Source organism: Dasypus novemcinctus, chromosome 16 (assembly GCF_030445035.2).
Source record: "Dasypus novemcinctus isolate mDasNov1 chromosome 16, mDasNov1.1.hap2, whole genome shotgun sequence".
NCBI lineage: Eukaryota > Metazoa > Chordata > Mammalia > Cingulata > Dasypodidae > Dasypus > Dasypus novemcinctus.
Window position 1 is genome coordinate 22,410,159 of NC_080688.1, and position 25,732 is coordinate 22,435,890.

Sequence of the window (25,732 nt, forward strand, 5' to 3'; positions counted from 1 at the left end):
GCAACTGTTATTTCTCTAAAGAATATGTACAAATGACCAAAAAGGCCATGAAAAGATGCTCAACATCATTAAGAATTGGGGTAATTCAAATAAAAACCACAGTGTGATACCATTTCACACTCACTAGAATGGGTGCTATTAAGAAAATCCAGAAACTTGAAAGTTTTGGAAAGGATGTGCAGAAATAAGAAAACTCATGCATTATTGGTGGGAATGTGAAATTATCTAGTTTCTGTAGAAGAGAGTTTGGTGTATCTCAGAAATTTAAGTATAGAATTACTATATGACCAGCAATCCCACTGCTGGGTATATATAAAAAATTGAAAGCAGGGATTGAAGAGACATTTGCACACCAACAGTCATAGCAGCATTATTCTCAAGTGCCAAAATATGGAAGCAATCCAAATTTCCATCAACCAATGAATGGATCAATAAAATGCAGTAAATATATACATGGGAATATTAGACATAAAAAGGAATGAAGTGATGATACATGTATTAACATGGATTGGATAAATATTGAAGACATCAGGATGAATGAAATAAGTCAGACAACAAAGGACAAATATTGTAATGATGTCACTGGTATGAAATAATTAGAATAAGAAACCTCATAAGTCAGAATCTAGAATATAGTTTACCATGAGTTAGAGTAATGACAGGGAAATGGGGTGTTAAGGATCAGATTGTACAGCATTTCTATTTGGGTTGAGTGTGAATTTTTGTCATGGTTAATGGTGAAGATACTAAAACATTGTGCATGTAATGAACAGCACTGAATTTTATATTTGTATGGTGTTAAAAGGGGAAATTATAGTTTTTATGTATGTTACTCTGTACAACAAAATCTGAAACCTAAGTAAATGATGGACAATAGTTAATAGTACAGTTTAAAAATGTCCTTTCATGAATTGTAACAATTCTATAACACTCAGACAAGGTGTTAATAATAGGGTGATACATGGAAACTCTGTGTTTTACACAGGATTGTTCCCTAAACCCACAACTTTTCTAATAAGAAAAAGAAAATAAATTTACAAAAATTAAAATTGGACAAAAATTGTGGGAAAATTAATACATTTCCACTAAAAATAAAAGTTGGGTCAGTTCGTCACCTCTTTACCACCCTGACAAGAAATGCTAAAGGAAGTTCCTCAGGTTGAAAGGAAAGGGAAGTAGAAAATATATTGAAGTTGTATGAAGAAATAAAGATCTCCAGTAAAGGAAATAATGTACATAGAAATAAATTCCATTGCTATTGTTTTTCATGGGATGGGAGTTACAGTTTCACCATTTACATAATACAGGTTCTAAAATGCAAATATATGAAATGTGATGACAAATCAGTGGATTCAGGCTTATAATATGTAAATAGGTAAATTGTGACTTTAATTACTTAATAGTGTAGGGATAGAGGGACATAGCATGTGTTTGGTATTGAAATTAAATTGATATGAAAACAGACGAGATTTTTATGGATTTAGGATGGTAAATTTTAGTTCTCTGTTAACCCAAAAGAAAAGAGAGAAAAAGTTCATAGAAAGAAATGAGAAGGATTTCTAAAGTTTTCACCATTAAAATGAGCAAAGAACTTGAATAGACATTTATCCATAAAGGATATAGAGATGGCCATGTGTACCTGTGAAATGATGTTCAATATCATTGACCATTAGGGAGGTGCGAATCATAGCCATAGTAAGATACCATATAGGTGCTGTATGGAAATAGATTGGTGGTTCCTAAGGAAGTTGGATATGAAATACTAATTGACACAGCAACCCCAATTATAGGTATATACCAAAATAATTGAAAGCATGGTCCAGGACATATATTTGTACACAAATGTTAATTGCAGGATTATTTAGAGTGTAAGGATATGGAAGTGATCTTAACTGTTAGATTCAAAGAAAATGTGACAAAGTATAAAATAAGGGATGAAGAAAAATTTTACAAGCAAGAAATTTGTATACAGCCAAATTTAGCAATAAATAATGTTTGGACAATGATGCAAACAATGAAATAATTTTACTAAAATTATGATATAATTATTTCAAAGTATAGGGCTTATCTGATTTAGTATATGTGTTCCAAAAATGTAATTATGATAAGTATTTGTTGAAAAATTAATTTAAAATTAATGCATGTAATAAAAACGTGGTGATAAAAAAGAATGAAGATATTTAGGAACTGTTATATTTGTAAAGGTAGAAAACAGAGCAGGCTCCTGTCTGCCCCCCTACAGTTGGCTCTATTTTTCAGTATTTTCAACAAATAATACTTTATTTTGAGCCAAATCCAAAGAAGGGGAAAGACTTTGGGAAAATGGGAGGTTAGCATAAAACGCAGGATATAATAATGTAGTTAAAAATCCCTGGGATAATCTTTCTTTAAAATGTCTGTGTTTTCAGAGATTCATTTGGCTAAGAATGGTAAAGAGGCAGTGGCACTATCCTCATTGTTAGACACAGGTTTTATGAAATGTGTCATGGAATGTTCAAATAAATTGGGAGCTAGTGCTGGCCATTGTTCAATATATCTATGAATCCCCTGGCATCCTGTTAAAATATAAACCCTAGTTCCATAGTCTGGGACGGGTCCTTTGATTTTGCTTCTCTGCAAAGCACCCACACTTGCACATTCTGAAGAAACACCTACCACAGAAGTATGGGTACCAAGGCCCTGTTTTGGGTCTGTGGTTACTAAGAAAACTTCTTCTCAAACTTTGATGCCTATTGAAGTTACACCTTGAGTTTTCAAACTTAAAACAGCCACGGAAAGCCCAGGAACAATTAAACGAGGAGCTCAGTTGATAGGGCTCAGTCATTAGAATGTGTTGAAATTTTCAGGAGATTTCACTGTGCAGAATCTTTTTAAATCCATTCCCTTAGAGCACAGAATGCAATTCTAGAAATGTCTACATTAAATGTGCAAGTAGTCATAAGCAAAAAAAATTACATATTTTTTTAGTAAAAGGAAAAGTAGTTATGCATACATGTCAGTGTAGGTTTATATGTCTCATAATGTTTTTCTAGTGATATTTGCAACCATATTGAGACAGAAAAATCCAGTAAAATTATGAAATTGAAAAAGTAAAATCCTTCAGTTCCACTCAAATATAAATTCAAATTATTAGTAAGAAAACCATAAAGTTATGTATTTCTCTATGGCAGGTATTTAAGTATTAATTTTTGCCCTACAAAAACAAAGTTATAAAACAGGTTCCCCATTTTATCTTAGGAGAGTTATTAGTAACACTTTTAACATGTCCTAGACATGTGCTCTCCCAACACACCATTTGTTCTCCTCCAGCACATCCCTCCCAATGCTCCATCTCAGTAACCTGTTGTGTTTTTTTGTCACATTAGTGTCAGTCCCAAATTTTCATATGTCTTCATCTTCACTTTATTTTTTATTCCAGCCTTCCTCTAGGAAATTATATTCTTTGTGTATATAGACACAGCATATCTGGTTCCTATTGTATTTCTAGACTTTGAATATTTCCTGTTACATAGAATGAGCTGCAAAGTATTTTTGAATTAATTAGCTTTTCAGTCATCCCTCTCAATGGCTTTATCTCTGATTTGCAACGTTGTAGGAGGAATTTAACTTTTTAATTATTTTATAAGTCTAATCAGCAAATTGTGTCTCATTGACACCATGATAATGTTCAGTAACTGTGCTATCTTGGTAATCAGGGTTTGTTCCCTGGAGTTGGATCACTCATTAGATTTATTAATTGTTTTTCCAAAGTGAGTACAGAGGTTGAATTTTCCCATGGAAACAAAAGATTAACAGTTCCATACTTGGGCAGAAAAGCAAATTGCTGCTTTTCTGTTGAACTTGCCTCAGAATTGAGTTCACCTCAATGTCCTATCTTATTTTTAAGATTCTCAGGAGTTCTCCAGTAGATGAGATTTGCATTGGCCTTACAACCCTTACCAGTTATTAATGCTGTGAATTTCCATGCATTGTTTATATCAACGTACTAACTTAAAATATATACATTTTATGGGTATGTGAGTTTTACTTTCCCAGTTACTTTATTTCTTGCCAATTGAGGCCAAATTTCTTTAAAGAACCACAATTAATGGGTTTATCCACACTTCCCACTCATTCCTCAATGGATTCTGGTATGGTTTACATATTTGCCACATATATTGACTACTTGTGACTGGCTCATTACCTCCACCTCAGTGAATCATCTGAAAGCCTCTTCATCTTACATGATTCCTCAAAAAAATTCCTTGATTTTGCTCCTTCTATAATCCCTCTGTGTCCTGGTCTCTTAGGTCACAACACTCTCTAGGATTATTTCTGGCTTCGCTTCCTAGGGAAGCTCTTTCTGAAGTATTAAATGTTAAAACTCCTCAGAACTCAGCCCCTTTACTTTAATCTTTCTATCTAGGAAATATATTCCATTCTTTTGACCTCATTTATCATCTATATTTATAGAGGAGAGATCCAAGATGGCAGAGAAAGGAAGAGCAGCCTTCACTACTCCTCCAGAAACAGGAGGATTGTATACAGGTTTACCTGGAAGAAGGGAAGCCATGGAATCATGGATCAATCAGAGAGGGCAGCTAGAGAGAGGGGGGATGCAAACTGGGGGAGAAGGAAGCTGGGGGAGATAGGGCCTGGAAAGCCAGAACACAGTCATCTCAGAGGGCGAGGAAGCTGGGGAAATGTTTTGGCTTGAAGACTAGCACTCATCCTGCTCTGTGAGCAAGAAAATGCATAAGGCTACCAGGGGTACATCCCAGTGCCCAGCAGTCTCTTGAGGTGGGGGAGCTGTGGGGCAAACAGTTGTGCAGACTGACACCCAGTTGTCATAGGGGGAGAGAAAAGTAGAGGGGAGGGAAAGTAGCATGGATAGGCCACATCCCACGTGATTCCTCAGTAAAGGAAAAATGCCAGCAGGTGCTGAATTGGCTCCAGGGAGAAGGAAGGGGGCAGATGATCAGGTGGGCTCTTGTACCTACCTGCCTGGGACAGAGAGCACCTGAATCAGTTAGGGTTTAGACTTACAGGTGCCTAACAGCCCAGAATAGATGGGAGCCAGGAGAAGCAGCCCACAAGCCGCCAGAAGTGATACTAGACTGAGGAAAAAGGGGACCAGGAGAGGCAGATGGCAAGCCTTGAGAAGCTCAACCAGCCTGAGGGAAAGGGTGTAGGGAGAGGCAGCCCTCCAGCTATAAAGTGCCCAAGTAGCCTGGAAGAGGAGGGATTCAGGGAGCAATCCAGTGAGTTGTCAGACACCCAGCAAGCATCCTGGGGGTGGGGGAGAAGTTCATCAAGCAGACTCATGACGAGAAACTTAGACTGAGACTTTTTTAATTTTTATTTTTATCCTTTATTCTTTATTTTTTTCTATGCAGCTGGATACCTTACCTGCAGAGGGCAGATTGCAGGTTGACTATTGGCAGCTTGAGATGGTTACTGGTGGTCTGAGAGGGTGGCCTGTTTTTTTCGGGGTTTTTTTTTTCCCTCTGTTTCTTCTTTTCTTCTTTATTTTCTCCTTCTTTTCTTTCTTTCCTGTCTTTTATTTTTCCCCATTTTGGTTTTCTGTTGTTTCGTCTTCTTTTGTTTCACTGTCATTTTCTTCTTTCTTTTATCATCTTTACAGGTTCATTTTATTTCTTCTCATTTCTTTTTTTATGTTTTTATTATACTTTTTTATTCTTTTTTTCCCCCTCTTGTATTCATATTTCTTTTTTAAAAGGTTTTTTACTTTAATTGCTTATATATTTTTTCCTGGTTCTTTTATGGTTTCTTATCATCTTTGCTTATAGATCTTACACTTTACAGTCAAAATCTAATATATGAATTCCAGTAAGTAAGTTTGCAATTTTTCTTTTATTTTTTATTTTTTATTTTTTATTGACTTTGTAATAATATTACATTAAAAATATATATATATGAGGTCCCATTCAACCCCTCCACCCCCGCCCCACCTCTCCCCGCCCCCAGCAACACTCATTCCCATCATCATGACACATCCATTGCATTTGGTAAGTACATCTTTGGGCACCTCTGCACCTCATGGTCAATGGTCCACATCATGGCCCATACTCTCCCCCATTCCATCCAGTGGGCCCTGTGAGGATTTACAATGTCCAGTGATTGCCCCTGAAGCACCATCCAGGGCAGCTCCATGTCCCAAAGACGCCTCCACCTCTCATCTCTTCCTGCCTTTCCCCATACCCATCAGCCACCATGACCACTTTTCCCAATCCAATGCCACCTTTTCTATGTGGACATTGGATTGGTTGTGTCCATTGCACCTCTATGTCAAGAGGAGGCTCAGATTCCACATGGATGCTGGATGCAATCCTCCCACTTTCAGTTGTAATCACTCTAGGCTCCATGGTGTGGTGGTTGTCCTTCTTCAACTCCATCTTAGCTGAAGTGTGGTGAGTCCAATAAATCAGATTGTAGGTGCTGGAGTCTGTTGAGGCTCAGGAACTGGCTATCACATTGTCAGTTCAGAGATTCAAATCCCCTAAATATATCTTAAACTCCAACACTAACTGCACCTCCAGCACATTAGCATGAAAGTCTTATGAAGAGAGATCCCATCTGAGTCCAGATTCATCACACATAAACACCAGTTCCAAAGAGGGGCCGTCTGACCTGGTAGTTAACCCCATCTGCCATGACTATAACTCCCATGGGTCTCTTTAGCCCTCAAAGGAACCAATACCTGGGGGTTGTATCTGCTTTATCTGTCTCTCAGACTCTGCTCAGTTGTGCATAAGGGCAATCCTTCTGACAGCCTGCAGACTCTTTTTTAGAGACTCGTAGCTATATAAACTCTTTTCTCCTTTCCATTTCCCCCTTACATTAGGTCAAACAGCATTTTAAAGTCATGTTATTTTATGTAGACAGGGATATTCTGCTGATCCGCATTGAACCTTCCGTAAAAGGTCATTTTCCAGTTGCATCATCAGTTGGTAGTTGATAGTGGTCCCTCGGTGCCAGGGAGGCTCATCCCCGGGTGTCATGTCCCACGCTGGGGGGAAGGCATTGCATTTACATGCTGAGTTTGGCTTCGAGATTGGCCACATTTGAGTAACATGAAGGCTGACAGGAGGAATTTCCCAGGCACAATGCTGCTCTAGGCCTTGTTCTTATTTTAGGCTTATCAGCTCACAAGCATAGTCATTAGTGTCAGGGGCTCACTGTTGAACCCTCACTCCCTCCCGGTCCCCACCACTGCACCTGGGAGACTGTCGCTGCTCCCCTAGGGACCATGACAGAGCACCACTGGCCAGGAACCCAGTACCCCCCCTGCTGTGGTTTTTAATTGTTGCCGCTATGAGTATATCCAAACATTACCATGCACCCTGGACATATGTTCTGTACAGCTCCCTGTCAGCCATCTATCACCTGTCAATGGTATCCTATACCAGTATTCCTCCATTGTCATTGTTGAACCACTCTGTGATCCAGAACTCCCTGAAATTTGAAGCCCAATATAATGTCAGGGTCCCTTACTAGGAAATGGCATATAGCGATGGGTTTAAAGGTTAGATAAAGAATACGTGTTCACTTGGAAAAAATTCTACATCCTATCTTTTTCTTTTTTTTTTTTTTTTTTTCCCCTAATTATTGAGCTTCTCTTCACAGGAGCCCTAGACCACAGCAATGCATATATATAATATACAGCACTCCCATACATCCACCACAAAACCTTTTCCCTTCCACAGCGATACTCTTACACCCTATTCACATCATATTTACTTAACGTGATGTACAGAGTCTGAGACAATAGCTTTCAAACAAGGTGACATCTGTGCTTACATTGTGGTGCATACTTTAGGATACACAGTTTTTTAAATTCTTAGTTATCCTACGTTTTACATTATGGTTTACATTATCAGTCTGTCATCTCCTATATGTTATGGTGTAATAGTACATGTTTTATATCCATTTTTGTGTACTCTCACGAAACTCCTCTCTTACCCCCCATTTACCTTGGTTCCACACATTTAATGTCCATTTTCCCTTCCACCTTGGTGCCCACAGTGACAGCCAACCTCCGTTTCCCAAGGAGCCACTTCCAGAGATAGATGGAATAGTGTTCAGGGCCTAACTTGCTCAACTGCCCCAATGCCCTGGGAGCCACCCTTTCTCTCGAGGGATACAGTTCCCTCTATTTGATGGCATTAGTCCTCCCCAGGATGTGGGTCCACCCCCACTCTCACTACTTGGGTTTCTACCCCATGGTGTCACCCACTCTGGCAGAATGAGCATTTAGACCTTCCCCAGGAGCCCGTCCTGCATCAGACCCTCCACTCTGAGCATTCTAAACAGGTAACCCTCTTTATTATATTTTGATATGATTTTCTCGGCATTTTACTCTCCACCAACACCTGACCCTCTCCTGTGATTGTATGCTACCCCTCCCTCCCCCCACCTTTGGGCAATGTTGCCCATCCACCCATCCCCAGCCACCCTCAAACCCGCAAAGCCCCAACCAAAGGCAACCCCTTGCCCCCCTTTTATCTCTTCTTTGTATTCATACTTACCACCATCTCGTCTTAAATTCCACCCCTGCAGACATCGGCTCACATCCTTCCTCCACCCTCCAATTTCCTGTAAGCCTATTGTTCAGTCTCTTGCTATCTAGGGCAGCTTGGTTATTTCATATCATTGAGGTCATGTAGTATTTGTCCTTCAATGTCTGGGTTGCTTCACTCAACATAAGGTTCTCAAGATTCATCCATGTTATCACATGTGTTTGTAGTGTGTTTGTTCTTACAGCCGAGTAGTATTCCATTGTGTGTATATACCACATTTTATTGATCCACTCATCTGTTGATAGACATTTGGGTTGATTCCAACTTTTGGCGATAGTGAACAATGCTGCTATGAACATTGGTGTACATATATCGGTTTGTGTCCTTGTTTTCAGTTCTGCTGGGTATATACCCAGCAGTGGTATTGCTGGGTCATATGGCAAATCTATGGCTAGTTTTTTGAGAAACCGCCATACTGTCCTCCAGAATGGTTGGATCCTTCTGCATTCCCACCAGCAGTGGATGAGTGTTCCCCTTTCTTCACATCCTCTCCAGCACTTGTATTCTTTTTTTTTTTAATAGCTGCCAATCTTATGGGTGTAAGATGTTACCTCATTGTGGTTTTGATTTGCATTTCCCTGATAGCTAGAGATTTGGAACATTTTTTCATGTGATTTTTTGCCATTTTTATTTCTTCTTTGGAGAAGTGTCTGTTTAAGCCTTTTTCCCATTTTTTAAATGGGTTGTTTATCTTTTTATTTTCAAGATATAGGAGTTCTTTATATATGCAAGTTATAAGTCTCTTATCAGATATATGGTTGCCAAATATTTTCTCCCACTGTGTGGGCTCCCTTTTTACTTTCTTGACAAACTCCTTTGAGGTGCAGAAGGCTTTAATTTTGAGGAAGTCCCATTTATCTATTAGTTCTTTTGCTGCTCGTGCTTTTGGTGAGGTATTCATAAATCCATTTCCTATTACAAGGTCCTGTAGATGTTTCCCTACACTGCTTTCTAAGGTTTTTATGGTCTTGGCTCTTATATTTAGGTCTTTGATCCATCTTGAGTTGATCTTTGTATAAGGTGTGAGATGGTAATCCTCTTTCATTCTTCTACATATGGCTATCCAGTTCTCCAGGCACCATTTGTTGAATAGGCCACTCTCTCCCAATTGAGAGGGTTTGGTGGCTTTATCGAATATTATGTGGTTATATATGTGAGGTTCTATATCAGAGCTTTCAATTCGATTCCATTGGTCTGTGTGTCTCTCCTTATGCCAATACCATGCTGTTTTCACCATCGTGGCTTTGTAATATGTTTTGAAGTCAGGTAGTGTGATTCATCCAATTTCGTTTTTCTTTTTCAGTATGTCTTTGGCTATTCGGGGTCTCTTTCCTTTCCAAATAAATTTCGTAGTTAGTTTTTCTAGTTCCTTAATGAAGGCTGTGTTGATTTTTATTGGGATTGCATTGAATGTGTAGATCAGTTTTGTTAGGATAGACATCTTAATAATGTTCAGTCTTCCTATCCATGAACAAGGAATAGTCTTCCATTTATTTAGGTCTTCTTTGATTTCCTTGAACAATCTTGTATAGTTCTTGGTGTATAAGTTCTTTACCCCTTTTGTTAAATTTATTCCTAAGTATTTTTTTTTTATTCCTAAGTATTTGATTTTTTTATTTACTATTGTGAATGGTATTTGTTTCTTGATTTCCTCCTGATCTTGCTCATTATTGGTGTACAGAAATGCTACTGATTTTTGTGCATTGATCTTATAACCTGCGACTTTACTAAACTCATTTATGAGTTCTAGAAGCTTTGTTGTAGATCTCTCAGGGTTTTCTATGTATAGGATCATGTCATCTGCAAATAATGAAATTTTGACTTTTTCCTTTCCAATTTGAATGCCTTTTATTTCTGGTTCTTGCCTCAGTGCTCGAGCAAGTACTTCTAAGACAATGTTAAATAGGAGTGGAGACAGTGGGCATCCTTGTCTTGTTCCTGAGTTTAGAGGGAAGGAGTCTAGGATTTCTCCATTGTAAACAATATTGGCCTTAGGTTTTTCATATATACTCTTTATCATGTTCAAAAAATTTCCTTGTATTCCAATCTTTTGGAGTGTTTTTATCAAGAAAGGGTGCTGTATTTTGTCAAATGCTTTTTCTGCATCAATATATATAATCATGTGATTTTTTTCCTTCAATCTGTTTATATGGTGTATTACGTTGATTGATTTTCTTATGTTGAACCATCCTTGCATATCTGGGATGAATCCTACTTGGTCGTGGTGTATAATTCGTTTAATGTGTTGTTGAATACGATTAGCAAGTATTTTGTTAAGTATTTTTGCGTCTAGGTTCATTAGAGAAATTGGTCTGTAATTTTCCTTTCTTGTGATGTCTTTGTTTGGCTTTGGTACTAGGGTAATGTTGGCATCATAGAAGGAGTTGGGTAATGTTCTTTCTGTTTCGATTTTTTGGAATAGTTTCAGCAGGATTGGTGTCAGTTCTTTCCGGAAGTTTTTGTAGAATTCACCTGTGAAGCCATCTGGCCCTGGGCTCTTCTTAGTTGGGAGATTTTTAATAACTGATTCTGCCTCTCTGCTTGTGATTGGTTTGTTAAGATCATCAATTTCTTCTTTTGTCAATATGGGCTGCTTATGTGTTTCTAGGAATTTGTCCATTTCCTCTAGACTGTCATTTTTGTTGGAAAAGAGTTTTTCAAAGTATCCTCTTATGATAGTCTTTATTTCTGTGGGGTCAGTGGTGATATTGCCTTTCTCATTTCTTATTTTGTGTATTTGCATTTTCTCTCTTTTTTTCTTTGTTAGTCTCGCTAAAGGTTTGTCAATTTTGTTGATCTTCTCAAAAAACTAGCTCTTGGTCTTGTTTATCTTTTCAAGTGCTTTCTTATTTTCTATTTCATTTAGTTCTGCTCTTATCTTTGTTATTTCCTTCCTTCTTCTTCCTGTTGGGTTACTTTGTTGTTGTTTTTCTAATTCCTTCAAATGTGCAGTTCTTCAATTTTTGCTCTTCTTTTTTGATATATGAATTTATGGCTATAAATTTTCCTCTCAGTACTGCTTTTGCTGCATCCCATAAATTTTGGTATGTTGTGTTCTCATTATCATTTGATTCAAGGTAGTCATTGATTTCTTTTGAGATTTCCTCTTTGACCCACTGTTTTTCTAAGAGTGTGCTGTTTAATTTCCAAATTGTGGTGTGAAATCTGGGCTTCTGTCCCTTGCAAATTTCCAGCTTGACTCCACTGTGGTCAGAGGTATTGTTTTGTATGATTTCAATCTTTCTGAATTCATTCAGCCTTTCTTTGTGGCCTAGCATATGATCTATCTTGGAGAATGATCCATACGCGCTTGAGAAAAATGTATATCCTGCTGTGTTTCGGTGTAGCAATCTATATATGTCTATTAGATCCAGCCCCTCTAATATACTGTTCAGACGTTTTGTTTCTTTGGTCATTCTCTTTTGAGATGTTCTTTCCAGAGTTGATAGTGGTGTATTAAAATCCCCCACTATAATTGTAGATGTATCTATTGTTTCACTTAGTTTTTCCAGCTTTTGTCTCACGTATTTAGAGGCACCCTTGTTAGGGGCATAAATATTTATGATTGTTCGATCTTCTTGACAGATTTTCCCTTTCACTAAAATGTAGTATCCTTCTTTGTCTCACAGCTGTTTCACATTTAAAGTCTATTTTGTCTGATATTAATATAGCTACTCCTGCCTTTTTTTTGGTTATTGTTAGCGTGTATGATTGTTTTCCCGCCATTCACTTTCAATCTCCATGTGTCTCTGGGTCTAAGATGTGTCTCTTGTAGACAGCATACGGATGGGTCATATTTCCTTATCCAATGTCCCAGTCTGAATCTTTTGATAGGTGAGTTTAATCCGTTGACATTCAGTGTTATTACTTTCAAGGAATTATTTGTGTTAGCCATATTTTGATTGGATTTGTGTTTGTCATATTTTGTTTGTATTTTTTTTTGTCTTTTTTGTTGTTGTTGTTGCTCTTATACTCTCCTCCAACTCTGCCTTTCCTGTTTTTTCCTTTCTTCCTGTAGAACTCCCTTTAGAATTTCCTGAAGGGGAGGTTTCTTGTTGGTATACTCTTTCAGTTTCTGTTTGTCTGCGAATATTTTGAACTCTCCATCATGTTTGAATGCTAGAGTAGCTGGATAGAGTATTCTTGGTTGGAAATTTTTTTCCTTTAGTACCTTGACTATATCATACCACTGCCTTCTTGCCTCCATGGTTTCAGATGAGAAATCAGCACTTAATCTAATGGAGCTTCCCTTGTATGTGATGGTTTTCTTTACTCTTGCTGCTTTTAGGATTTTCTCTTTGTCTTGAGTATTGGATAATTTAACAAGTATATGTCTTGGGGTGGGCCTGTTGGGGTTTATGACTAGTGGAGTGTGCTGTGCTTCTTGGATATGTACATCTGTCTCTTTCAGTAGATTTGGGAAGTTTTCAGCCATTATTTCCTGCAACAGTCCTTCTGACCCCTTTCCCTTCTCTTCACCTTCTGAAATGTCTATAACACGTATGTTTGAGCGCTTTGCATTGTCATTCAGGTCCCTAAGTCCTAACTGGATTTTTTCTATCTTCTTATTGACCCCTTCTACTATCTGTTTGATTTCTGATGTACTGTCTTCCACATCACTAATTCTCTGCTCTGTCTTTTCTAGTCTGCTGATATTTGCTGCAAGTGTATTTTTGATTTCTTGAACTGTGGTGTTCATTCCCATCATATCTGTTATCTTTTTGCGTATGTCTGCAATTTCCCCTCCAAGTGATGTCTTCATGTTGTTAACCTCTTTCATTACTTCGTCAAATTTGTCGGTGATAAATGTTCTGAGATTTTTCATTGCTTGTGCAAAGTTTTGCTCCCCTTCGTGATTTTTGGTTTGTTGATTGGATTCAGCCATGTTTTCCTGATTACTGGTTTGGTTTGTAGATTTTTGTTGCTTTCTGGTCATCTCTTTATCTTGACGGATTTAATCAGTTCCTTAGCTTCTTTGTCTACTCTTGGAGGTTAATTAGCTGTTATTTTTGCATAGGTGTTATATCTTCTCTTTGTCACTTTTTTCTTCTTATTCTAATTTCTTGTTGTTGGTTAAGTTCATTTTAAAGGAAAGTATTAGTGTTGGGGAAAGGCAATTGTGTAAGCAAGGGAAAAGTGTAAAGTAGTATTGGTGATATATGTTAACAAAGCAAGAATATGAGATCTGGGAAGATGGAGGTTAGATTCATGTAAATTGTGTAGAGTCATAGCAGTAGGTAGAGTATCTATTATGAGGTAGTTGATTGAATATGGGAGGAATATGGTATGAGCTAAAAAGCTATTGTTTTCGTGAGAGAGGGAAAGAGAAAAGAAAGGTAATAGTTTCAAGAGTGGATAACAGACAGAAAACAAAACAAAGGTATTAGAAATTAAGACTTAGACCCTTCGTGGATCGAAGAAAGGGAGGTGGGAGGTGGAATATAGGAGAGACAGTAGATGGTGGCGGATATCAAGATGTAGGGGAAAGAGAATAGTGTAGGTAGCCTAAATCAGTTCACACAGAAATGAGGCAGTGGAGGATGAGAAAACCCAGTGAATGTGAGGTGTTTCCTGCCGCACCTATTGTATAATTGAGTTAAAATAAACTAAGTAGAATATGAGGGACAAGAGGGAGAGAGACAACAGAAGAAAAGAAAAAAAAAGTGGGGGGGAAGGGACAAGAGGAAGAAAGGAAAAGGTGGTGGGTAAAGGGTGGGGAACGGGTAGGGGAAAGGAAAAAAAAAACAAAAAAAAAAAACCAGATATACACAAACCAGAATTAAAACACCCACTACACAGCACCTACTACAAAAAAAAAACACCTTAAATAACTGAGTAAAAAAATACTTTGGGGGATACGCTGTGAGAGAAGACTAGGGGATAATGCGGTGTTAGTAATCAAGAAATTGAACAAAGTAAAGAATAAGTCAAAATGAAAATAAAAACAAACCAAAATGAAACGATAAAGAAAAAACGCCAACGTTGAGGGCTAGGGCATTTAAGGACCTCAGGTGGACCTCAGTGCGTGATGGATTCATGGATGGAAAGTCTGAGATATTGAGGATCCAAGAGGTGTGAGTCTCTGTGATGTGGGCCACCAGAGTTTAGGGAATTCAGACCTGGCAACCTCTAATCTGGTCAACAGGAAGGCTGGGAGCCCCGCAGTGTAACACAGCCCTCAGGGATCCCCACAGCTGGGTGCTAGCCCTATGGGGGAAGTCAGATCCGCAAACTCTATATTATGACTGAACCCTGCAATTCACTTACTTAGCTGGGCTCATTGGTATGGGTATATCCCACTTCAGCTTTTGGACAGCTCTCGCCCTGTGATTCCAAAACACTGCCACTAGAGGGCGCCTCTACACCGCAGCCACTTTACTAGTACAGATCCGAATTCCAGCCTGTGACACCAAAAACAGATTCCAAAACCGGAATTCCAAAGCTTCGCAAAATATTCCCTAATCGGCTTCCAGACGTGTCCCCCTCCCTTGCCGCAGCCTAAAACAACCTTCCAATTATGTCCCTTTATTGCCTACAGCCTATTTGGGTTGGAGATCGGCTGCCGGGCTTTTGGGGGCGGGGCTTCAGGCGGAAGCGCTATTGTTTATGTTCGCAATCAAAAGTTTCTCCCGCTTCACAACAAAACACCGTCTATCTTCCCAAATCAATCCACAAAGGCGACCCGTCGCATCAACCCGCCAACAGCTCGCCCAGAACTCGCGAACTGCTTAGCACCTCAGAGCCATCTAAAAGCGGAGTCGCCGGGCAGGACCGCCGTTCCCCCCACCCCCAATAGGGAGGAACCTGTGCGCGGGTCCCACCTGCGGGCAATAGAACCCAAATTATATCTACTAGACCAATCCTCTCCATTACCTTTCCACCCAATCGATGTCCAGGCACTTCTGCCCTGCAAAAATCCCGAAAAAGCCCCACCTTGGAGAACCTGCAGCCGCGCCCAGCCATCTCTTCCCGGGACAAACTGCAAAGGCAAGTTCACTCAGCGACCATCTTTCCTCCTCCCGCAATTTTTCTTTTAAATTCGCTCTTAAACCCTAAGGCCAGACTCCGTGTTTATCTGGTAGTATAACTCTATGACCTTGGACAGGTCTAACAAAAGTTGGCCTTCAACGTAAACATATGTATAGGAAAAAAAAGATTATCACTTGACTCAAGAATATTGTAAGGCAAATAGAGCTGCAAACACGTTGTGCTATATAAGAAAACCATGAAAATGGAATAATTGATTTCCTAAAATATGTGCTACAGAAATAATAAAGATTGCAATATTTTAAAATTTCAGAAGTGACTTAAAAAAGAAAAAGACAAAATATTTCTTTGTATATAAATATCTGTCCCTAAAATTGAAATACATTGCTTGATTTTACTACAGAAATAATTTATTCTTTTATATCTCAAAATATATCTGACTTTTGTAATTTAATATTAAAGTTTATTTAAAGTCCATCTTATAGGAAAATAACAATGAACCTTGGTCATTTACTTTTGGAATCCCTAATATTTTGAAAGTTGGATAGTTTTGTAGTACTGAGAACATAAACTAGATCCAACATGAAAAAAATGTATATGGGGTGATCTTTCCCTCACTTGTTAGTAAAATATACACCATCTAGAACAATGAAACTATTTTTCCTTGAATATATTTTTTCAACACAAAACTTTCTACTTATGTAGAGTCACACTGATGCCTACCTACAGCCTTAAAATGTTGGTATATTATAATTCCTCTTAGAAATACAGATTAGTAGAAGTCTTCTTCTATAGATATTCTAAACTACTTACCCAGCACAACCAAATTCCATAAAACAGTGAGACCTCATCGAAAAGACAGAAAGGTTGATATTGAGACTTATAGAAAGAATTCAGTGACACAAATTGTTTTCCTTAATTACATCTCCATGATTTACCAAATTTGAGAAAATATATTGTATGGAAGAAACAAAGTCCTGATGAGATTTACCTAGACAGTCATCTGAGTTAATAAAAGCATGGCTTTTGAATTATAGAACAGATGAGGTTATCAATGGGATGAAAGAGACTTAATTGAAATGGTGCCTTTTCTAGAGAGAGAGAAGCTCAGAAGCCCCAAGTGTGGTGAAAGCAGCCTCATGAAGACATTGATCTTTGCATTCTCAGTCTATTTGGGTTCTGGGAAGTAAGGGAGAATATTGTAACCAGGTGGTAGAGTCCACATTTATTGGGTAAATTTTTTTTTAAACACAAGGTATTTAATTTCACTATAGTCAGTTCGACCTTGACCATCTGAGGTCAGATTAAGTTATTGTGGAATTACAATTTCTTTGGATTTAGAATTCTTCAGTAATTTCAAAAGGGAAATTTACCTAATATTACCATTCAGGGATATTTTATTTAATAAGATGAGTGGAAGAATAATGAATAAATATATGATGTAAAATTACATGAGTGACCTGGAGAAATAATAGAGTTATTATAAAATCTACACAAAGGGCAAAGGCTATCTTAGGTTGGGGCTATCTCAGCTTCCATGATTTTCCTCTTAAAGCCATTCTTCCTTCCATCTCTTCCCTCCATGTCCCTCTTAGTCCAGACTGACAGTGGTTTCATCCATATAGTTCTCTCCAAAAGCTTGTTGATATAGCATGTAAGAAGGAAGGGTCTAAGCCATCTGACAGTAAGACTTTCCACAAGTCTTTCCTGGATAACTGCATTTTCAATTCTGACTTATAAGTTCCAAGTTAGTTAATTCCCCAAATGAGCTACCATCTTCTGGGTCTTGTTTTCTGGAAGCTTGGAATTTCCAAAATCAACTGCTGTTTTCATGGTACTTTCCTCTTACATTTTGTTATAAGCAGCAAGGAGAATCAAGGGCACTTTTTCCACATTTTGGTTGGAAATCTCCTTGGCTAAATGTCTAAGTTCATCTTTTTCAAATTATGCTTTTCATGTAAATTCAGGATTCAGTCTTGCTATGTTCTCTGCAACTTAAAGCACAGATCATCTTTCCCCCAGTTTCCAATAATAGTTTCATCATTTCTTTCTCAGACCTTTCAGAAATAATTATAGGCTTCATATTCCTATCAACAATCTCTTCAAAGCAATCTAGGTATTTTACTTCAAGCAACTCACCTCTTGACCATTTGATTATAAAGCCATTCCAGCACGTTTGGTAATTGCAGCAACAGAACTACATTCTCTTTGTACCAATTTCTGTATTAGTCTGCCAAAGAGCTGCTGATAGAAAGCACCAGAAATCTGGACTTTTATAAAAGGTATTTATTTGGAGTAAAAGCTTGACGTTACAAGGCTCTCAAGACTGCTTTCTCACCAGACTCAGTGGCCACATGTTGAAACAAGGTGGTCATTGATATCTGGCTGGTCTCTCCTTCCCCTGTGGGCTTTATCCTCCTCTTGAGTCTCCATTGTCCCAACTCTTGAGGCTTCATCCTTTGAAGTCCTCTCTCTCCTGGCATAGAGCTTGTCTTTCAAGGCTTCCTATATCAGTCTTTGCTCTCTTCAAAACATCAGCTATAAGTTGTGAGGCAAAATTGTTTATCAGTCCTTGGGGCTTTACTTGTTTGAGCCTTCTTTCTGTCATATGGCCAGATAAAAAAGTGGCAGAGCTCTCTCTTCCTTGTGTCTCCTTGAGTGAGTGTCCATTTATATCAGACCCAGCAATGGAGCAATGTCTCACCTTGAGTCATGCTTACTGATATAGTCAAATCAAAACCCTAATATTAATAAGTAATGTAACCAAAGACACCTCAGCTAAATTTAATGCAATGGAAGAATATCACACCCAGAAGAATAGATTCATTTACAAACATAATCTTTTAACTTTTTCAAATTCATAATATCACCTCACACTGCCACATACCTTCAATAAAATATCAGACTATTTAAATAGGATTTCTCACTAACTCCCTTCATTATTTATCTTCTGAGCCTCCTAATAATATGAGGATTGTAGGATATAACAATGCCATGATGACCCATGTAGTTCTGATATTTTTAATGCAAGGGATTTGCATTCAAGATTGGCATTATGGGAGCTATTGATCCCTTCTTGTTGATCAACCATATGAGAAAATACATTCTTATCTTTCTTGATTGCTATCCAAATCCATGGGAGTGATATTTATAACTCAGTGTTGATTGAATTAAATTGTTAGACATCGTATGTGGAAGAATCAACATGATTTAGAACAAATGTATACAGAAGGGAAGTTTCAGGGTAAAGTAAGATGAGACTGGAAATCCAAAAAATAAGGATGAATGTTGGAGACCAATGCTAGTGCAAAATCATGAATAATTATATCTGAGCAAGTCCAGACTTCTTTCCCTGGTGGTGGAGACCCAATTCCAGATGTGACATAGGTCAGGAATCCTTACAATTTCAAATAAGGTGCAGAATAGAAAACGTCTGCAAATTGTGGTTTAGTTAATTAATACAGTTAGATGATTTTGATATTCTTATATGTAAAATGAAGATATCCATATCATCTTTATGCATCAGAAATACCAAGACCTCTGACATTTGACCCTGGGAGAGGCGAATCTTCTTCCTATCTGTCTTGAAACATACTTAATCTTCCTGTTGACTGGCTGGTTTGAAGGGTTTGGTTTTCATGACAAGTGGGTCTCTAATTCAAGGTAAAGAATTGTGCCCGAGGCTTCTTTCTACCTTCTCAGCTTTGGTCATCTACTGTTGTCTGGTTGTGAATGAAACTCCAGAGGAAAGACATTATCTGAGCTATTGACTATGGAAGCACAGGTGCGTAGGGAATTGTTCTTAAACTGAAATTGCACCTTTGTTTGCATTAACCAGTCAGTTTTCTTTTATTCGCAGGGATATTCCAGGAGTATTCTGGAGCTATTCAAAGATTTGAGTTTCAGTTGATCTTACAGCACTCTAGAAAAAGTATGTTAATATAAGGACTCATCCAGAAGTATTCTCTTCAACTGTTATATTAGATTGTTCAAGCCTTTATTAAGGCTGTATATTTTCTGAAAAGATGAGATATTTTCTTTTTCTCACCCAACCAACGGCCTCATTGGAGAACTAATGTATACTCCAGGATCATGTTAGCACCTAAAACTGGCTTAGGTATGCAGACACCAGAGGTGATAGGGAAGAGTAAGAATAGAATTTTGTAGAAGGAATGTTGCAGTTTCAGCAGGTGCATTCCATAAATCCAGTATTACAGATAGTAGTGTTTAGGGTTGTGCATTGTTTCCAGAAGGAAAAAAAAAGGTTAATAAATTAAAGGAAATGTAAAATAATTTATTTTCCCAATTTTAATTCTCTTATAGTTTTGATGGAATGTATTTGTAAATTTTAAATAGTGAAAATATCTGAAGTTCTCCTTACCACCATTCTTCCCAATTGCCAAGTTCAATTTTTGTAAATCAACTTTATTGAAATTTTATAAATGGATGCAATGAATAGGACTTATTTTTATCTTATTGTGCTTGTGCATCCAGAAGGAGTATACCAGGTGAATAAAATATATGTCTCAATAAAAGTTTTGAAGATTTGGATAGACTAGAAGCCCTCAAGGGGCTTCTTTCATTGTTTAATAGACAGATAAGATGAAGATACAAGAGATACAATGAAAACGTGTGTGGGCCCCAGAAAATGTTGAAAAAGGGAGGTATCTTACCACAGGAATGAACTAAAGACAATTTTCAGTAAAGCAGATGTAGGGACCTTGGCCTGTGATCCTGAACTATCTTTATTTCCACCTGATAATGGATGCCTAATTATATAGAATTGAGAGAGGCAGAACTTATTGGCCCTTGGTTCTGTATGCAGCCTGTTCAGTTCTGCAGAATTCTGGATATTTCTTCAAAGATCCCTATAATTTTAATGAATAATAGTTCTTTTTAAAATTTATTTTAATTTAAAGAAGCTTTAGATTGCATAAATATTATATAAAAAGAGAGGAGATTCCAATATGCCCCACCCCTCCCTCTCCTGCATTTTCCAAGTTAACATCTTTTATTAGTGAGGTACATTTCCTACAATTGATGAAAACATATTAAAGCATTGCTACTTTCCATGGACTATAGTTTACATTATAATTTACACTCTGCTCACATAATTTTAAAGGGTATTACAAAATGTATAATGGCCTGTGTCCATCATTGCTGTGTCATGCATGGCAACCCCAGTGTCCCAAAAATGCCCCATGTTACACCTATTCTTCTCTCTCCCTCCCCTCAGAATCTCTGGTAGTCACTGCCTTTGCATCATTGATAAAAGTTCTTCCATTGCTCTATGAGTAAGTCTATAATAGAATAATAATAAGTCTTACTTTCATCCATTTTTCATTTCCCCCTGGTCTGGAGGAGGAATGGAGCTGCCCATTCTGATTCTAATTGAGACAGGTCTTAGATCCCATGGGTCCAATGGATAGAACTATCTTGCTTACAGTTGCATCACTGTCTTTCTTGTAATTGTCTTTGTCCATCACCATCTCCTTGTTAGTTTTCTTGAGTGAGTCCAATGAAATGGAGATTAAGTATTTCAACTCTGAAGAGATTTCATGACTCAAGCAGCACATGAACAGGCCAAAGATTTAAGTCTCTTGGACATATAGTTAACAAGTAAAGTGCTAATTATAGGTTCAAATAAAAGAGGCAGAAGAGCCATGTGTAGGGACTCTAAGTGAGCCTAACTCTGTTACCCTGGGAAGCCTAAATTCCAAAGGAAACTCCACTGAGAGGGTGCTGAATTCCTGAGCTTGTCTGCCATGCTTATAGTGTCTAGACATTGGATGTCTCACTAGCCTTCAGTACCCCCACTATTTGAAGCGTTTACTGTTGCACTCAATGAGAGCCTCCTGAGACACGCATAAGCATAATGTCTGAAATGACCTTCTGACTCACTTTGAAGTCTTTTAATCATAAAAACTCATTTGTTAAATTTTCCTCCATTTTTGTGAAGGTTTTTTTTCAAAAGCTTTGTTAGTTGGTGCATGTTAATAATCCTTTGTTGCCAGAGAGGCTTATTCTCAGGCATCATGTCCCACCCTGGGGGGAAGGTTGTGCATTTTTATGCTGAGTTTGGCTTAGAGAACTGCCACATTTGAGCAACAAAGGGGGCTTTCAGGAGGTAACTCTTAGGCAATGTATAATATTAGTTCTAATTTCACAAGAAAATGTTCATATGTACAATCATCAATAAAAGGCCTGGTATAGTGATCTGTCTTCCTTCACAAGGTTCTGCCCACGTACTTGGGGGATTCCTGCCATTCTATTTGAGAATATAGGAGGACTCCCCAGAATGGGAATACAGTATTCTTTTGGCTATTGTGTGAATCTTCTTCCACTGAGACAATTCCCCATGAACATTTAAACATATTCATATCTCTGAGAGGCATGCCCCCATTGCACCCCTCCATACACTTTCCCTCATCACTGACGCCCACACCAGTGATCCTCCCTTGCCACAGTTGTGAGGCTTGTGATCCAAAACCTCTCAAAAAACAAAAGCCAAAAAATCATAGTCAAATAAAAATAAGAAAACAAAATAAAACAATAATTTAATAATAACAAAATACAAAAAGAAATAAAAATGTTTAGTACATTGTGTCTTTCATCACTGTAAGATCTGTTATCTCGTATGTGCAGTGAGATTTTCTTCTCTATGTTCCCCCAGTGTCTTATGTTTTACCTTTTATCTTAAAGGAAGCTTTAGGTTATAAAAAAGTCACATAGAAAATACAGGAGATTCCCATATATCCAAAACCTTCCCCATTTTCCACTCTCCCATATTAATAACATTTTACATGTGTGTTGTATTTCTTACAATTGATGTACGAATATTGAAGCATTGCTAGTAAACGTGGTCAATAGCTTGCATTATGGTTTGCATTTTGCACCATTTACTTTTATAAGTTTTGATGAAATTTAAAACAGCCTGTATCTATTCCTGCAAGATTATGTAGAAGAATTCTAATGCCTTAAATTTGCCCTATGTTTCATGTATTTTAATCCCCCCCTTCTAAACCTGTGGTAACTGCTAAGTTCCAATTTTTGAAGAATCAAATTTGTAGTTACTTTGATTAATATTGAAGGCTTAATATATTTGTCTGTTTCCTTTTATTAAGCACTGCCTGTGTTCTCAAGGAATTCTTGTCCCTCTAATTGAACAACATTCCTCCCCAGGATGGGAGTTTGATACTTTCTTGATTATTGTGTGATTCTTTACCCACTGAGATAAAACACTATGACAAGATGAACCCTTACATATTCCATAAAGACATGTCCCAAGTGTGCCCTATCCCACATAACTTCCACAACTTATGCCCTATACCAGTAGCCCTTCCCTGCCATATTTGTCAAAAGAACACCCACCATTGTAGTTTTTTTTTTTTTTTTCATTTTATTTTTTAAAAAAGCATTACCCAACTCTTTTGGTACCAAATTCTGCATTAGTCTGCAAAAGGGGTGCTGATGCAAAGTATCGGAACTCTTTTGGCTTTTATAAAGGATATTTATTTTGGGGTAGAACCTTGCATCACAAGAACCTTAATAGTCCTAATTAAGGTAACATAAGATGTGCTTTCTTATCCAAAGTGATTTGCCACATATTGAAGCAAGATGGTGGACAGTATCTTTGAGGGTTCAGTCTTCCTTCTATCTTCTTAATGCTCTGTGGCCTCAGCTTCTTCCAGTTTCAGCTGTAGGCTGCCAAAAGGCTCATCTCTCTTCCCAAGGCTCATTTCTTTCTGAGCTCAGCTACTCCATTCTCTTCACAAGGTCAGTTCTAAATTATCAGACTCATCTCTCTTCCCCAGGTGCAGGATCCTCTGTGTATCTCCTTGTGTGTCTACTTCTGTGTGAGAGTCTGTTTAATCAGCCAACAAAGGAGGTAGGGATTCAGCATTTCACACCATAATCTTAACAAAATTTAATCAAAGACACCTCAGCTGAAGCTAATACAATCAAAGTAGTATCACACACAGAGGAACAGACCTATTTACAAGCATTATCTCTTTTTGGAATTCATAAATAATGTTAAGTTGCCACACCTGCATTCCTAGGATTGCAGGATCTACTCCCTTTTGTGTCTTTAACTATCTTGCATACTTTATCTCTGGGAGTCTACTCAATTTGCTTGAGTCATATCAGTGAGGTCATGTAATAATTGTCCTGGGACTGGATTCCTTCACTTAACATAAGTTCTTTAAGATTCATCCACATTATCCTGGGTGTTAATACTACTTTCCTAACAGCACTATGAATTGAATTTATTTAGGGAGCACTTCACACATTAGCTGATTTGATTTGTCAATTATGCATAAGTAATTGTTAATTGATTTTATAAATGAGAGGAAATGAGGTCATATATACAGGGGAATAATCTAACTATACACAGTTTTTTAAAATGACATATATGTATTGTTTTCCTTATGAAGAGTGTGTAGATTTACTTGAAATTGGTGGAAAAAAGTATTTTAGTAATAAATGGTCAATTTCAAGTTGTATAGTCAGCATCATGTAATCATAATTACAAAGTTACTGGAAAATTTCCAGGTGGATAGCATATAACATGCAATGTGATATTCCTTTCCAGTGGAAAGTCTGTAAGTGTATCAAAAAGGCAGGTTGCAGTTCAGCATCAAGAGTTACCTTAAAACTTTTGTGCTGAATATACATTGTTGTGGGCGATTAAGGCAGCATGCATAGAATCTACCTTTCAGCAATGCCGGTAACATGGCCACCCAAGCTGATACAACAATAGCTTAGGTCACCTTCCCCCCTTCTTTACAGAACCAGTTCCCCCCAAAAGTTCTTACCTCAAATCTGCCTCCCGCCCTAGCAACAGCAGTGGCCAATCCCAGACCGCCACCTATCCTTACCCACCATCCCCCCTGCTCCCTTGAGTATATATGCTCAGTCCCCTAAATAAAGTTTTGCAGCTTGATCAGAATACTGTCTTGCTGTCATTCCTTGTGTCTCTCTTGCCCCATACCATTCTTTCCCTCCTAGGATCCGGAGCTCCCGTTGATCGTCCCGCTGGCCGGGACAATACATAGTTTCTTCTTCCTCAGTTCTGACATCTTGAACATCCCACTTAGGAAATGCGTAAAGATGGCCCTGTGTGAACCCAAATTTCTGTGCTGTTTCAGAAGTTAGTGACCTTCAAAGATGTGACTGTAGACTTCACTGAGGAAGAATGGGCCCTCCTAGACACATCTCAGAGAAAGCTTTTTAGGAATGTGATGGTGTAGAATATCAACCATCTTATCTCAGTGGGTGAGTCTCTCAAAAATTATCATCAAAAATTATCTACCATGTTTTTAAATCATTCAGTTGCTATTCTACCTATATATTTAGCATATATCATCTTCCATCTGTTTATTCAGTTATTAGATCATTTTCTCCATATTGATGTATAATCTTTATGTTCTCAAATATTAAATTTGTATTTTTTAATTTTAATTTATATTATTTTACAGTGCATATAACCGTCTAAGAGAAATTTGTTTTCTCACTTTTTTACTTTCATCTGTTTTACCCCAATAAAAATTAATCTTCTCAACCAGAACTTAATTTATTTCTTTGAAAAATCAATGAAAAATTTTTGAATGAATAAATGACTATTTTGAAGTAAATATTTTGTTCCATGTGCAATGCTGAGTCTTCAGAACACAGTAGTAAAAACAACACATATACCCTTTCTCATAGAATTTAGATCATTCTGTGGAGTTTATAATTATTGGGTTATTTTTAGCATTGTAATAGAATCCTCCCTTTTTTATCATAATACATTAGTAACAGAATTTCTCCCCCTTTAGAATATTCTGCAATGTCTTTGAAATTGTGCATATGCAGTAATAACCACTGGTCCCCAGTGAAATGGGCCAAGGCCAAGGGTAAAATCTTTCCTGTTGAAATATTGTCAGTGTTCCATGATCAAGGTATTTCTGAATTATAGATTTTCACGCTTACCTTATTCTTTGGTAAGCTGTCATGAACTTGAAGATAATTTACTGTTATTAAGAGAATTCAAGATTCAGGTATATGTTTTTCCTATAAACAGGATATCAGGTCTGCAAATCAGATGTGCTTTCCCCATTGGCTCAAGGAGAAGAAGTGTGGAGAAAAGCTATAGGACTTCCCCAAAACCAGAGTCCAGGTGAGTT

General features: G+C 37.7%; 1 protein-coding gene across 8 annotated transcripts in view; it reads left to right on the forward strand.

Annotated features, from left to right (window-relative positions):
• The window catches only part of LOC101430519 (zinc finger protein 596-like), a 52,797-nt gene that overhangs the window by 24,287 nt on the left and 2,778 nt on the right, over window positions 1-25,732 (forward strand). For 4 of the 8 annotated variants that reach the window (XR_011645921.1, XR_011645923.1, XR_011645922.1 and 1 more), the window contains 2 exons: window positions 24,716-24,842; window positions 25,630-25,725. Coding sequence is in view for 1 of the 8 variants with exons in the window: in XM_023584780.2 (XP_023440548.1) it covers window positions 25,630-25,725 (96 nt within the window). In the remaining 7 variants the exon portion in view is untranslated. Of the gene's footprint in view, window positions 1-23,380; window positions 23,455-24,715; window positions 24,843-25,629; window positions 25,726-25,732 lie in introns of all 8 variants that reach the window. The other 4 variants (XR_011645927.1, XR_011645926.1, XM_023584780.2 and 1 more) reach the window with 2 other exon arrangements.